General features: G+C 55.6%; 1 protein-coding gene and 1 pseudogene across 4 annotated transcripts in view; both read right to left on the minus strand.

Moving 5' to 3' along the window:
• PCBP3 (poly(rC) binding protein 3) overlaps nucleotides 1–13,112 on the minus strand; it is a 153,933-nt gene that overhangs the window by 39,650 nt on the left and 101,171 nt on the right. For all 4 annotated transcript variants that reach the window (XM_016143548.2, XM_016143549.2, XM_016143546.2 and 1 more), the window contains exon 2: nucleotides 10,840–10,955. In XM_016143548.2, coding sequence (XP_015999034.1) covers nucleotides 10,840–10,849 — 10 coding nt within the window. In that variant the 5' untranslated portion in view covers nucleotides 10,850–10,955. The remainder of the gene's footprint in view (nucleotides 1–10,839; nucleotides 10,956–13,112) is intronic.
• LOC118614924 lies at nucleotides 12,477–12,594 on the minus strand (annotated as a pseudogene).

The raw sequence follows: 13,112 nt of genomic DNA on the forward strand, positions 1-13,112 counted from the left end.
CCTGCAGGTGCGGGCTCCCGGTCTCACAGGGTCCGCTCAGCGTCACAGCCGGCGTCGCAGACGCTCCGAGCTGCGTCCGGGAAGTGGGCTAACCAGGGTTTAAAAACATATGTGCTAAAGCAACCAAAACCATGAAGAATCTTCCCAAATGAAGGATAGGAAAATTGAGAGAAAAAAATTGAGGAGGAAAAATAAAAATAAAGACAACAAATGTGACTAAAACTCTAATGAATTCCAAGTGATTCAAGCGGCTAAAAATAGACAAATTTATAAAGATTAAGAAGGGAGAGACAGCACCAGAGAACTAAACATTAAAATAAATTCAAAGGAAAAAAGCAAAACAACTTAGAAAACAAACTAAAAAAAAAAAATTCAAGTTTAAATTGGCTAAAGACTACAAAAAGTCAAATTAAAAAACTAAGACGACCATGAGCTGGGAATTGAGCCTAGTCCCCAATTTGAAAGCAGCTCTGAAAAATCGAGGTGAAGGCGGTGGTGCCCGGGCCCCGTCTAGAGGATGCCGTTGAGCCACGAGATCCACAGAGATCCAGCGTGTGTGCGGGCACAGGAAGTGGCAGCCACAGGACAGGTTCCAGAAACATGTGCGCAGCCTCAAACCTGCGCCTGCTCGGGGACAATGCCCCAGCCCGCCAGGCCCCTCCCCTGTCCCCGGCTGGGCTCGAGCTGCCCTGTCCACCATGGGCACTAGCAGCGTCCTGGGAGGGAAGGCAAGAGCAGAAAGGAGGGGGCGGCGGTGGGCCCGTCTGGACATGTTTGAACTTGTAGTCAGGTTCCCTCACACGGGGGCCCGCCCCGTGGGGAGCTCACAGAGCGTCCCGCAGGAGGGCGCCCTCCACAGTCTGAAGGCAGGGGCGGTCCCTCCCTTCTGCCAGACTCACCCTGGGGGAGGAGTGGCGAGCCAAAGATGACGCCTGGGCACCTGACGGGTCCTGGCAGCGTCAGAGTCGGGAGCAGCCTCGGCAGAGAAGACAGGGCAGCGAGGCTGCGACCTTCCCGCAGAGCTGACCGTGGCCCCGGGGACGGGGTGGGGGCTGGGGGTTCCCAGCCACTGAGCCCGATGAGATCTAATCCCTTGACTTCAATCCGCTGATGGCCCCTTAATCCCAAACTCTGCGGCAGCCTGCAGTTTCACTTACTTGTAATGGGTCTGGTTTGTTTTGATTTGCGTGTGTGTTGAAAGAAAATGGTATGTGACCGCCAAGCTGGGCATGATGGCTTGCCAAGTCGCCAAGGTGGAGTTACGAACTCAGGCACAGAGGCTGGATGGCAAGGACAACAGCACCCCCAGACAGGAGGCCACACTCCCGGATCCGGCCCTGCCTCAGGCGCGGGCTTTGCTGCAGCGGACCTGAGATTTCTCGGAAGAGAGGCCCCACGACCTGCCCAGAGCCGGCCCCAGCACCCCGCCACCAGGGCAAGGAGCAGCCCCGGCTCCAGCGACGGGGACAGGGACAGTGGCAATGCTCAGGGAAGCCTGGCCAGGGGGTGGGGCTCTCCATGCTTCTGGAAGTCTGGCCAGGCGGCTGTCCTGGAGGCAGGCGCTGTACGCGCAGCCAGGGGACAGGCCAGCATCCCTGCCGGCAGTCTCCCTCCACACCCCAGCCTAGTCCGAGGCCGGGAGCTCTGGAACCCAGGCCGTCAGCCGCCGCAGCCAGCTGTCCGCTTCCAGACGCCACTCCAGGGGCCCTGTGGGAATTTCAAGCTCAGAAGGTCAAAGGTCTGCATTTCTGTCACCCAGCCCGCGGCTTCTGAGAGCTGTGACGGCACCAGCGGCAGGGCCCATTTCGGAAACAGTGAAGAGCACAGAGCACGGCGGCGCGCGGCACAGGACCGCTCTGGCCGCGGGGGCCTGGCGGGCCGAGGGCGGCCCCTCGGGGCTGGGCACGCAGGGCCCCCGAGTCTCCGAAACACGAGCAAGCGGAGGGACAGAGCGGCCCGGAACCCCCGGCACAGGGCGGGGGTCACTGCCACCAGGCCCCGTCGCGGCATCTCCAAACAGCCACGCACGCCACCGACTTGCTTCGCGCGGACACCGCGCCGTGTTCTAGTTTACAGGCAGGAGAACGCACACATCTTAGGTGTGCAGGTCGATTTTCACACAGGCACTTACCCGTGTGACCAGGTCATGACACGGAACATTCCAGACCTGGAGAGAGGCGCCTCCGGCCGGCCCCGCAGCCCACCAGCCCGCCCGGCGCTGCGCGTTGACTTCGTGCCGTCGGCACGTTTCTGTCTGGCCTGCCGCGCACACCACTCCTGTGAATGGGCCCGAGGCAGAAGCGCGGCCCCAGGGTGCCCCTTCCCCATCAGGGGGCACCGGACGAGGAGCAGGGTCGCTGCGGCGGGCGCGCGTCTGTGTGGGGATGCGGCCCGGCCGGGGCTGCGGGACGTGTCGCTGTCACGAGTTTCCAGGCAGCACGCCCTGCTCACACCCAGGCGCACACAGCACCCACACAGCACCCGCGCGGCCCGGTGGAGGCAGGGCGGGTCCCCTCCTCCCTCGCAGCGGCGTGGACACGCGTCTGCGGCGAGGCAGCTCCCCGGGCTGCGTGGACGGTCCGCGTGGGCCGCACACGCACCGCGCCGTCCCTGCGTGGGGCCCGGCGCTGCCGTCTGGACGCTGGTCTGCTCCGGTCTGCACTGCTCAAGGGCGGCAGGCTCGGGCCCAGGTCCTGGCGGTGCCCTGAGCTCCGCCACCATCTGCCTGCCGCAGCCCCTCGCCTGAGGCGTGGCCGCGCCCAGAGCAGCGCGTGAGCGCAGCCTCCCGACGTGCATGCCCTGCCGGGGGTGCCCGTGCCGGGGGTGCCCGTCCCAGAAGGCTGCTGCAGAAACTCGACACACGTTTCCTGTGAATCCTTGATAGCTTGCGACCTTGCGCTCGGCACTCCGTCGCCGATCCGCTGGTGTCAGGCGTGAGCCGAGGTTCTAAACTGGGTGTCGAATCGACACCAGACGGGCCCCGTGCCACTTGCTGACCTGCCTGTCTGCTCCCACCGACTCCAACGCACAGCACACGCATGGAACCAGGACGGAGCGAGCCCGCCGCCCCCCGCGGGCCTGCTTCCCACGGCCACGCGCCTCCCTGGCCCGCCTGGATGTTTCCACGCAGCGTTTCTCCCCTTTCAGAGTCTCTCGTTTGTACTAATGGCCCCTGCGCCCCCACACACTTTGGTGTGGGGGTGGCACGCTGAGGGGACTGAGCCCAGGGCTCAGGGCCTGGTGTGAGCATCTGGCTTCTGAGATGGCCGCCCTCTGTCCCTCTGGAGCTCCATCCCTGCCCCCAGCCATGTCCCCAGAGATGCCAGACACGATGCTGGCTCCTGCGGCCTCCTAGCCACCCAGCAGACAGCCCTGGCCATCCCCCCTCCGGTGAAGGCAGTCCCTCGGCCTTCCCCATGGAACTGGCACTGCTGTGGGCTCCCGCCTGCCTGAGCCCCAGTGAGCAGGCCATAGTCTGCGGTCTTCTCTTCTGGGTCCCTGTGAGCCGTCTGCTCGACAGTGGGTCCTACTGGGTGGGACAGGCATGGACGCCGCAGGACGGACCTGCACACCAGCCCACAGGCGCCGGAAAACCCGAGGCCACAGCACATGCTACGCCGGGCTCGCAGCTCTGACGGAGCGTGAGAGGCCACGCATGAGCACGCCGCCCAGCCAGGACGTGCTCAGCCCCAGCCTGGCCGCGTCCACAAGTCACAGCCCATCGTGCCAGAAGCGCCTCGTGAACGCCACCCACTGTCACGCCTGTGTGCTCGGTCCAAGGGCTCGCATGCTCTTGTGACATCTGCATCACCCGGCAGACCAGACCCCCACCCCCCGCCCCCAGAGTTTGACTCAGGTGGCCTGGGGTGGGAGAGCTGAGAATCTGCCTCTCCAGGAAGTTCTCAGGTGAGGATGTTGGTCCAGGGGCCCCTGCAGAACCTCTGCTCCAAGCTTTTGATAAAACAGTGCAGCCGACACTTGTGGAAGGAAGGCCTGCGCGACACGCCTCACAGGCCCCGCCCAGTCATAGCACTGGCCCGCTGGTCCTCGGTCCCTGGCCTCTGAGGCCCCCCTCCAAGCCAGAATGAAGACATGTCCTCAAGAGCTCCAGCTCTGGGGGACTGGGGCCACCGAACCTTCCTGGGCCTGCCTTGCATGGTGACGATCTGCCTTACAGTGGTGGGTTTCTGGCTCTCACGCAGAGCCCGGGGGTCTCACAGAGGTGGCGCACGCCCCAAACATACGACGCGTGAAGGTCGTTCAGGACCTGCAGGAGGCCGGCCAGGCCTGACTCCATCACAGGGCTCTTTCGGTTCCCAAACAAGTCAAGGCCAGAAGCGGTGGCTGCACTGTTGAGAGAGCAGCCCCGTGTCCCCTCCCGTGTCAGCGTGAGGGGGACGTGCGCGGCGGGGCGGGCGGGACCCGCTGCCTACTCCCCTCGCCTGGCGACACGCACAGGTCACAGCCGGTTGCTTCTGCATCGCAGTATGTGTTCCTTCTGGAAGAAACAGTGACCGATCCCCAGTGAGGAGGGAGCCAGCACCCCGTGACCCTCGCGGGGGCAGGTTCTGTGTCTACAGAGAGCGGTTCTCGCCCCCTGAAGGCCACGGCTGCGGCCGTACCTGTATGATTTAAAAGCACGAACGCACACGGCCGTCACGCCAGAGTGTCTCCGTCTGGCTACCAGGTAAGATGGCTGAGGTCACACCATCCCACTCCAGTCGTGGGGACACATGCCAGGTGGCAGGAGGGGACTATTACAACTGCATCTGAATACGTGGGGACTTTCCCAGGCACAGAAGAAATGTTTATAATCATAATGACAAAAACACTGCAATCTTCTGCACTCTGTCCTAATGAAGTAGCAGAAAAATTTCCCTTTCTTCAAGATTGGAAAGCGGATAAGAAAGAGCCCTTTAGAAATATCACGAGATTCACTTAAAGGCTGCAGTTGGAAGGAACTGGCTATCACCTAAACAAAGAATATTTCCACAAGGCATTACATTCCTGAAGAGAAAAGGCTTCTTTCGTTACTAATAGTGCAACTGCTATTTTTTACATCGAAAATGTATAGTAATATATAATCTAAAGAGTTCACATGATTTCTGTGAACTTGGTCATGGACTCATGTTTCCTGGCAAGCTAGTTAAAATACAAATGTTAAATATTTTAACTATGAAAGGCAAAAAAAAATTTTTCGATAGAATATAAATCAAATACCATCATGATTTTGGTTCTGGCAACCTATTTCTGGAAACATTTTTTCCCCGGCAAATCCAAACAGGAGCATATAATTCATTTAAATATGGCACCAGCCGTCAGCCCGCTACACAGATCCCGCAAACATTTTATATTCTGCTCGTTACTTGCCAGAATGTGTTCATGGGAAGGATCCTGAACTAGTGGAATCCCTTAGTTCATTTAGAGGACAGACAAAAAAAAAAAAAAAAAAGAGATTCTGTCATTTATAAGCTACAAAACTCAGACAAGTCTTATAAACACTTTTAAACTATCATAGGTTCCACGTCTGCTTCGTCACGAAGGATCGCACTCGCCTTACGCTATTTCTCAAGATAAGCATGAACTCCAAAAGGGCATGTTCCCCACACAGCAGTAATGGGCCAGGATCCACCTTATTCTGGTACATGCATTTCGAGGAGCTTTTATACGAGCGGAAGCCAACAGCTACCTGTTTACTCGACAGGCCGACACCGCAGACAAAGGCGCTCACCTCACTGAGGGCTCAGGCCCGCTGCACAGGGTGACCAGCATTTCCAGGGTGAGACCCATATTCCCACCCCTGCCCCCAGAATCTCTGATGACAGACATCTGTGAAATCACAGGTTCGCTTTTGCACGTAACGACACCTTCACATGACAGTGTTAATAGCTGACATGACCCTTAAAAAGGACGCACGTTACTAACGCGGAAGACCCAACGTGAGGGTCGTCGCCTGAATGTCTGGTCTGAACCCGTGAGCACAGCACCGTCCCACGTCCCGTCCCTCAAAGCCCCATGTGCTGTTGCAGCCTGGTGTCCTCACCTGGCGACAGCCCAGCCCCGCCTGCTCCCCGCCCTGGACTCAGCCTGTCCGCACAGGGCAGCCTCGGCCAGCCCCCAGGACGCCTTACCTCGGAGCGGAACGAAGTGACCGTGCGGCCGGGCAGATGGTCCCTCTCCCACTGGCGACGGAGGAGTGCTAACGGAGAAAGCTAGAGCGCTGTTTTGTTCTGAACCAAAGGAGGCTACAAATCCCATTGGCCTCAGGTTGGAAACCTCGTGACATGGGACCAGGCACATGTGACCTACTTTCCGCCCAGCTCCCCTCGTCCTGCTGGAGGGGCGCGCCTGGCACGGAGGCGCTGTCATGTCAATGACTCCATCCCCCGAACGAGGGCCACTGTGCAAGCCGGCGTGCCTGCAGGACATCCAGCCGCAGCGGGGCCCCTGGAAAAGGCGGGGGGCAGGGGGCCTCGGGGCCCAGCATCAATCAAAATGCAGCTCTTCAGACTTGAGTTGTCACTGCCCTTGTCAGCTGTCTGCCCGTGGATGGGCCTCACATCAAGCTGGTCCCCCCGACACACGGGGCTGGTCCTGGGATGGCGGGGGTGGGGGCGGGGAGACTCGGTAGAATGGGGGGCCTGAAACAGCACCAACTGCGAGTCCTGACTGCCCGATTTTTCTCCATTGGGGTCTAGAGCTTCTGGGTGCCGTGCTAGAAGCGAGCCACACACATAGCTCGGATGGGGATGAGCCCCGTGAGTCCCTGACAGCCACCATCAGTGCTCTGGTCTGGGTGGCGCGGGCTGGGAGGGTGGACCAGAACCCAGGTGAGGACGTGGGGATGCGCGCCGGCCCGGCCACCAGGATGGGCACTCCTGCCACCAAGCAGCGTAAGTCGCCCCCCAGCTGCACCTTTCACTGAGTTGCTACCTTCACCCCACCATCTCCCATGAAATCAGGTGCAGATAATGATAAGACAACAGGCAGTGGCAAAAACGCGTGTGCAGAGCGGACCCACTGGTGGCGGGGGTGGGTGTGTTTGGCTAGCGGGCGCCCACAGGACGTGCCGTGGCCGTCTATCACCAGCGAAGGTGCACGGAGAGACAGAGGCCAGGCGGGTCTCACTGACCAAAGGCAGCCTGACTGTTCCTTACAGGGAGAAAAATTAAAAACAACACAAGTACTGGGTGTTCATTACAGAAAAAAACCGGAAAGTGCATATATGCAAAAACAGCCTGTGATCACCCAGAAAGACCACCAGTGATAAGCTATTTTGAAGTTTCCCTACCTGTTCTGACTCTTTTCCAATAGCCGTGTGTTATTACACTTTTAACAAAAATAGGACCAAACCACCCATTATTGTTCTGTTTTTCTCATTTCACATCATATAAAAAACATTTTTCTATGTCAATATATTTAAATCTACATCAGAGTGACCAAACCCCAAGGCATTCTATTTTATGCATCGTATGCATGAGAACATAACCAATCTACGATTGTGTGTCCAGGTTTCTGAACTGCTCCATTAAACAAAGCTGTATCAACAATCGTTGGCTGTACCTCTTCCTACCCCTCTCTCGTTTCCTGGGATACATATCTATAGATATAATTTCTGGGTCAAAGGACGCATGTGCCTGGAGCGCTGGCCTGTAGTGGGACACGGGCTGGGCCAGCTGCACTCCCACAAGCAGGGGCCGTTCCTCGCGCACCCACCCACCCTGAGCAGGCCCTGTCCTTAGCACCCAACTGAACCCGGAGACCTGGGGACGTTGACGTTAGAGTCCAAGCAGAGGAGGTGCTGACAGCGTGAAGATGGCCCTGCACCGCGCGCAGCACTGCCGGCCAATTTGCTCCTCCCGGCAGCTCTCTGCTAGGATCTGTCCTCATTCTTCCAGAAAGAGCAGCATGGTCACTCACGGCTTGCTCGCAGTCATCATGCTTGGGCCATTGAGGGCTCACGCTCTTGCCCACCGAGTGACCAACAGAATCAGGTGTCACTGATAGAGTGTGGGGGAGGACTGGACACTGACCTTTGGGTCTGGCAGGGGCAGGTCTATGGACTTTGACAAGGCAGGTCTGGTGTAAGGTGAGCAGGTGGCAACAGCAAGGCCAGTCGTCAAAGGGACAGAGACATGGGTGGTCACTACGATCGACGTGCCGCCAAAGGGCATGCATGCCTATCCTGTGTGGCCGGGAGACGGAGGGAGGGAGAGGCCGGGGATAAATCTCTGAAGACGTGAGAAGGAAGGGCGCCGCACACAGGAGGGACACAAAAGAGCAGAGTCACTGGTTGACGAGGACGGGCTGAGGGTACAGGCACCACAAAGGAGACGAGGAGGCACAGCCCAGAGGAGGCGTGGCCTGGAGGCCGAGGGCACCTGGGGGATGGTGGCCTCCAAGGCGCCAGGGCCAGACCAGCGACCGCCAAGCTGAGAGCTGCTGAGAGGGACCAGGCCAGGGAAGCGCTGAGGACGTGGCCGCAGTGCTTGCAGGGTGGGGTGCGCTGCGGCCCTGAGGGCACGCCACCCCCCAGGGGTCGGCCAGCGCCAGGCACTCCGGTGTCATTGGAATGAGTTAGGTTAAGCAGTCGGTCACCTCCTCCATGGCTGTAGGTCTTCTGTGGCCATGTCCGGTGCCATCCACAGGGTCAGAAGCCCAGACCTTTAGCCATATGGATACTGGCAACTGTGGCAGAGGGCAGGCTGACAAGCAATGCCATGATCCCAGCATGGGGACAGGTGGGCTGGGAGCGGGGCAGAGAGCCCGGCTGGGGTCTCCTCTCTGGCTCCTGGCCTGTCTTCCACATGGGGTCCCAGCTTTGGTTCACAGAACCGGCCTTGCCCGACCGCAGCCTAGACGCGCTGGTCCTGCGAAGAGCCGCTGCCCGTAGGTCCCGTCCCGATGCAGAGCAGACCTGCTGTCCACGTGCCCACTGAAGTCTGTCACTGACGTGCAGTCTACAATGACGCCTGGAGGTTGAAATGGTCTAACCTTCCCCAGGCAAAGCAAAGATCAAATCAGCACAGGACACGGGCTTACAGAATTGGGTCAAGCACCACGGTCGGATTGAAAATGCTGAGCTGGAATTAAAACAAAACCAGACAGACAACATCTGGGCAGAGTGGGCGAGGGGCTGGTGCCAAGAGGAACGATGAACATCGCAGAGTCGGCGAGGGGCCCAGTGCCCCGAATACTAAGTCTTGTGACTTTTTAAAGACGCCTGTGTTTCTTTGACAACCCCTAGGAGGTACCTTACCTCAGAACCTGAAGAAAGTTGTGCTTTGAATCTGGATAAATAAATGAAACCACATGAAGCAGATTCTCGGTGGCCACCTTTGTGCTGTAGGTGACTAAAGCATTCTTGAATGTGTCCTTAAGGGTCTGGCAAGGCCCTCAGACTATAAGGTACACAGCTGCATAAGCTAGACTGGGCTGGAGAGGACCAGCGCATGCAGACCGTGGAGGGAACCTCGAGGCCTCGATCTACAGGAGAGATGCTGTGGCAGGAACGCCAGTCCTGCAGGCTCAGTGAGCACACACCTCCGGTTCGGAAGCATGGGTGGCATAGGAACACACATGCTCCCACACATGTGTACACATGTCCCCACACCTGTACACACATACACACACGCGCGCGGGCACACGCGCTACTACTGCAAAAGAGATCCAAAATTAGACCAGAGAGAAACCAAGCAGCACTCAGAGAGTTGGAGAACTCAGGTTTATTATGGCCCGGAGGAGCAAGCACTGTGAAGATCTGGGCCCCAAGCTCAGTTGCAACATTCCTTATATAGACTCTTTCTGGTGCAGGCTGATTGGTTAATTTGTCCTCAGACTGTTACAAAGCAGCCGAAGTTGCTATGGTTGCAGGTAGTTACATTGCATTAGGAAGGGCCAGAGTTGCTATGGGTTACCGGCAGTTACAAAGTGTTACAAAGCGGGGAGTTGCTAGGGGGTACAAAGAGTTATATTTGTTGCTTAGACAGATGGAACAAAAGGGAAGGTGGGTCTGTAGTCGATCTCAAGTACAGCCCATGCAGCAAGCATATTTACAGAAGCAGAACAGAGAGCTGATGAGCCTTCTAAATTAAAATCCCTCTGCACTACTGCATGCATGCAAACACACCCCACTCTGTATACACACATGCACCCATGCTCCTGCACGCACGCTCCTGCAACATGCTCCTACACCCGTATACACATGTGCACACACATACGCCCATGCTCCTGCACCCTCGCGCACACTGCAGGACTGTCGGCAGGGCCCGGCCAGTGTGCAGGGCTTAGCACAGGGCCCTGCGTGTGGCTGGTGCTCACTTACAGGGAACCAATAGGGAAACTGACAACAGCTTCGTACTCCCCACCCAGCATTCTTTACAAAGTGGCAGGACGAGGGTCTAGAGGGGTAAAAACAGGCAATGCTTGTGGGAAAATAGTCCTGTGGGTTCCCATGCTCTCAAAAATTCAAAGGAAAGAGTCACAAAGAAACAGTGCAGCGGCAGCGCAGACCTGTTCCTGCAAACTCAGACCGGCTTCTTCAAATGCCAACTCAACGCCACGTGACTTCCCGAGAGCCACAGGGCATGATGTTCCCGCATTGTCACCTCATCGCACCCACTGTCTGTCTTTGTTCAACTTTCCCTTCCACTGTTTGCCTCCCTCCCTGGCTCTGCTCCCCAGTCAACACCATGTCACGGACCAGAGAGAGTAAGATGCAGATTGCACCACGTGGAACATACTTCACTTTCAAGGGTAGTCTGGCTGTTATACACATTCTCGGCAGCAAAAAACAAAACAAACAAACGAGCAAACAAAAGATACTTGACAGCAACTCACCTTCCCCCATAAGCAGGCTCTGAGAGTCAGAGAGGATCCACAGACATAGGTTCCGACTCGTCGTAACTTACAGCATCATAACCGGAAGGAGTGACGTTTGCCTGGGGCCCACCTACCTAAAACACAGAGACACAGGGGATATGAGTGGACAAATGTGTGACCCTGTCCATGAGGACTGAGCCTCAGCCGAATGGCTTTCTCGTATTTGACAGAGCAGCACATGAGTCCGAAGCATCCAAGTACAAGGCGTGCGCAGGGCGTGGAGACAAAGCACCAGCGAGAACCCACTCGCCCTGGGCCCCCTGCCCCGTGACCCCAATGGGACAGCTTGCAGTGACGAGGCTTCCAATGAGGAGTCTGAAAGAAGCTTTTTGGTAAAACTGTACTAACTTTTGATAATGTAAATAAGACAATCAACTTTCTACTCATAACATTGACTATATTTGTGTGTATATAGGCTGATTTAAAAATTACTTTTATGAAATTTTCTCTTAACTTAAAGACATCGCTGGTTTTCCACTTCCACGGCTAGTATAGTAATTTAATTCAAACTCTTCCATTTCGGCATGGGATTCTGTTCAAACATGGCTGCCTCTGTGCCAGCTAACATTTTTCTAGAGTCTCGTTTCCACTTTGCTCTGTTTCTTGACATTCTGCTTTTGGAATTCATGTCTGTTGCTCAAACTGGAAACGTAATCCTCAGCAAGTAACCTTTTTCATAATGTTATCCTCTTTGCTGTGTTTTTAAAATCTATTCCATAGGTGTATATTTATGGCCAGTATGAATTATTGTCGCAGACATTGCAAAAGGACTGTTTACAACGGCGTCCCAACATTTGGAATTGTGAGGGCATAGCACCAAAAATAACTGGAAATCTATGTTAAAGTCTTTGCCTTTCTCCAAATTAATCGGGTAATCACTTTAAACAGCAAATAGCACTGAGTTTATTTCAAGCTAAAATGTCTTACTCATATAAACATGTCGAGGTTCAAAACGGAGCAAGTGAGCGAAGACTACGCGTGAAGGAATTCCGTGAAAGACCACGTTGCGTAAAAGCGCCCTCTTTCGTGTGGGCCACAGCCTCTCCCTGGAGACACGGGCACTGACGGTGCAGCCAAAGGCCCAGCGCGTTCCTCGTCGGGGGGTCAGAGAGGCCCTGACTACTGAGTTGGGCCTTAAGATCATGGAGTAGGAATTCATCAGAAAGCAAAGGACGAGTTTTTAACGGTGGGCTAAGACAATTCAATGGGGAAATAATCGTCTCTGCAGTACATGGTGCTGGGAAACTGAGTATCCACATGCAAAAGAATGAACTTGGACCTTTATCTCACACCATATACAAAAATTAACTCAAAATGGATCAAAGACCTAGACTTATGAACTAAAACTACAAAGTTCTTAAAAGAAAACACTGGAAAAAATCCTGATGACATTGGATTTGGCAATGATTTCACAGATATGACACCAAAAAGCACAGGCAATAAACAAAAAGATAAAGTAGACTTCCTCAGAATTAGAACTTTTCTTTTCAGGCGAGGCAACCCTTGGTTGACCTCACAGATTGCAAGGACCTTGTCAGCTTACAATCCCTTATTACTATTATTATTATTATTATTATTATTATTATTATTATTTACACCTACAGCACCTGGTCTTCCTGGGTGGTCTCCCATCCAAGAACCAACCAGGCCTGACCCTGCTTAGCTTCTGAGATCAGATGGGATCGGGCACATTCAGGGGGGCAGGCCATAGACAGAATTAGAACTTTGTGCATCAAAGGGCACTAATGAGAAAGTGAACACATAATCTACAGAATAGAAGAAAATATTTGCAAATTATATATCTGAGAAGTGATTAATATCTAGGCTAGACACAGAACTCCCACAACGCAACAACTTTAAAAAATGCGCAAAGAATACATATTTCCGTACATATTTCTGCAAGGAAGACATACAAATGGCCGGAAGCACGTGAAAAGTAGCTCGACGTCATTAGGAAAAATGCGAGTCCAATCCCAGCGAGATACCGCCTCACACCCACTCGGGATGGCAACAGTAGCAGGAGGAGGAAGAGAACGAAGCCGAAACGAGGCGCTGGTGGGGACGCGGACGGCAGAGCCGCTCTGGGAGCAGCCTGGCAGCGCCACAGAGGTGAAATGGAGAGCGCCGTGCCCCCCACCAGCTCCCCTCCTCGGGACACCCCGCGAGGGCTGAGGGCACGAGCACGCAGACGCTCGTGCGCGAATGTCCACGGCGACATCATTCATTACAGC

Source organism: Rousettus aegyptiacus, unplaced genomic scaffold, assembly GCF_014176215.1.
Source record: "Rousettus aegyptiacus isolate mRouAeg1 unplaced genomic scaffold, mRouAeg1.p scaffold_m13_p_20, whole genome shotgun sequence".
Taxonomy (NCBI): Eukaryota; Metazoa; Chordata; class Mammalia; order Chiroptera; family Pteropodidae; genus Rousettus; species Rousettus aegyptiacus.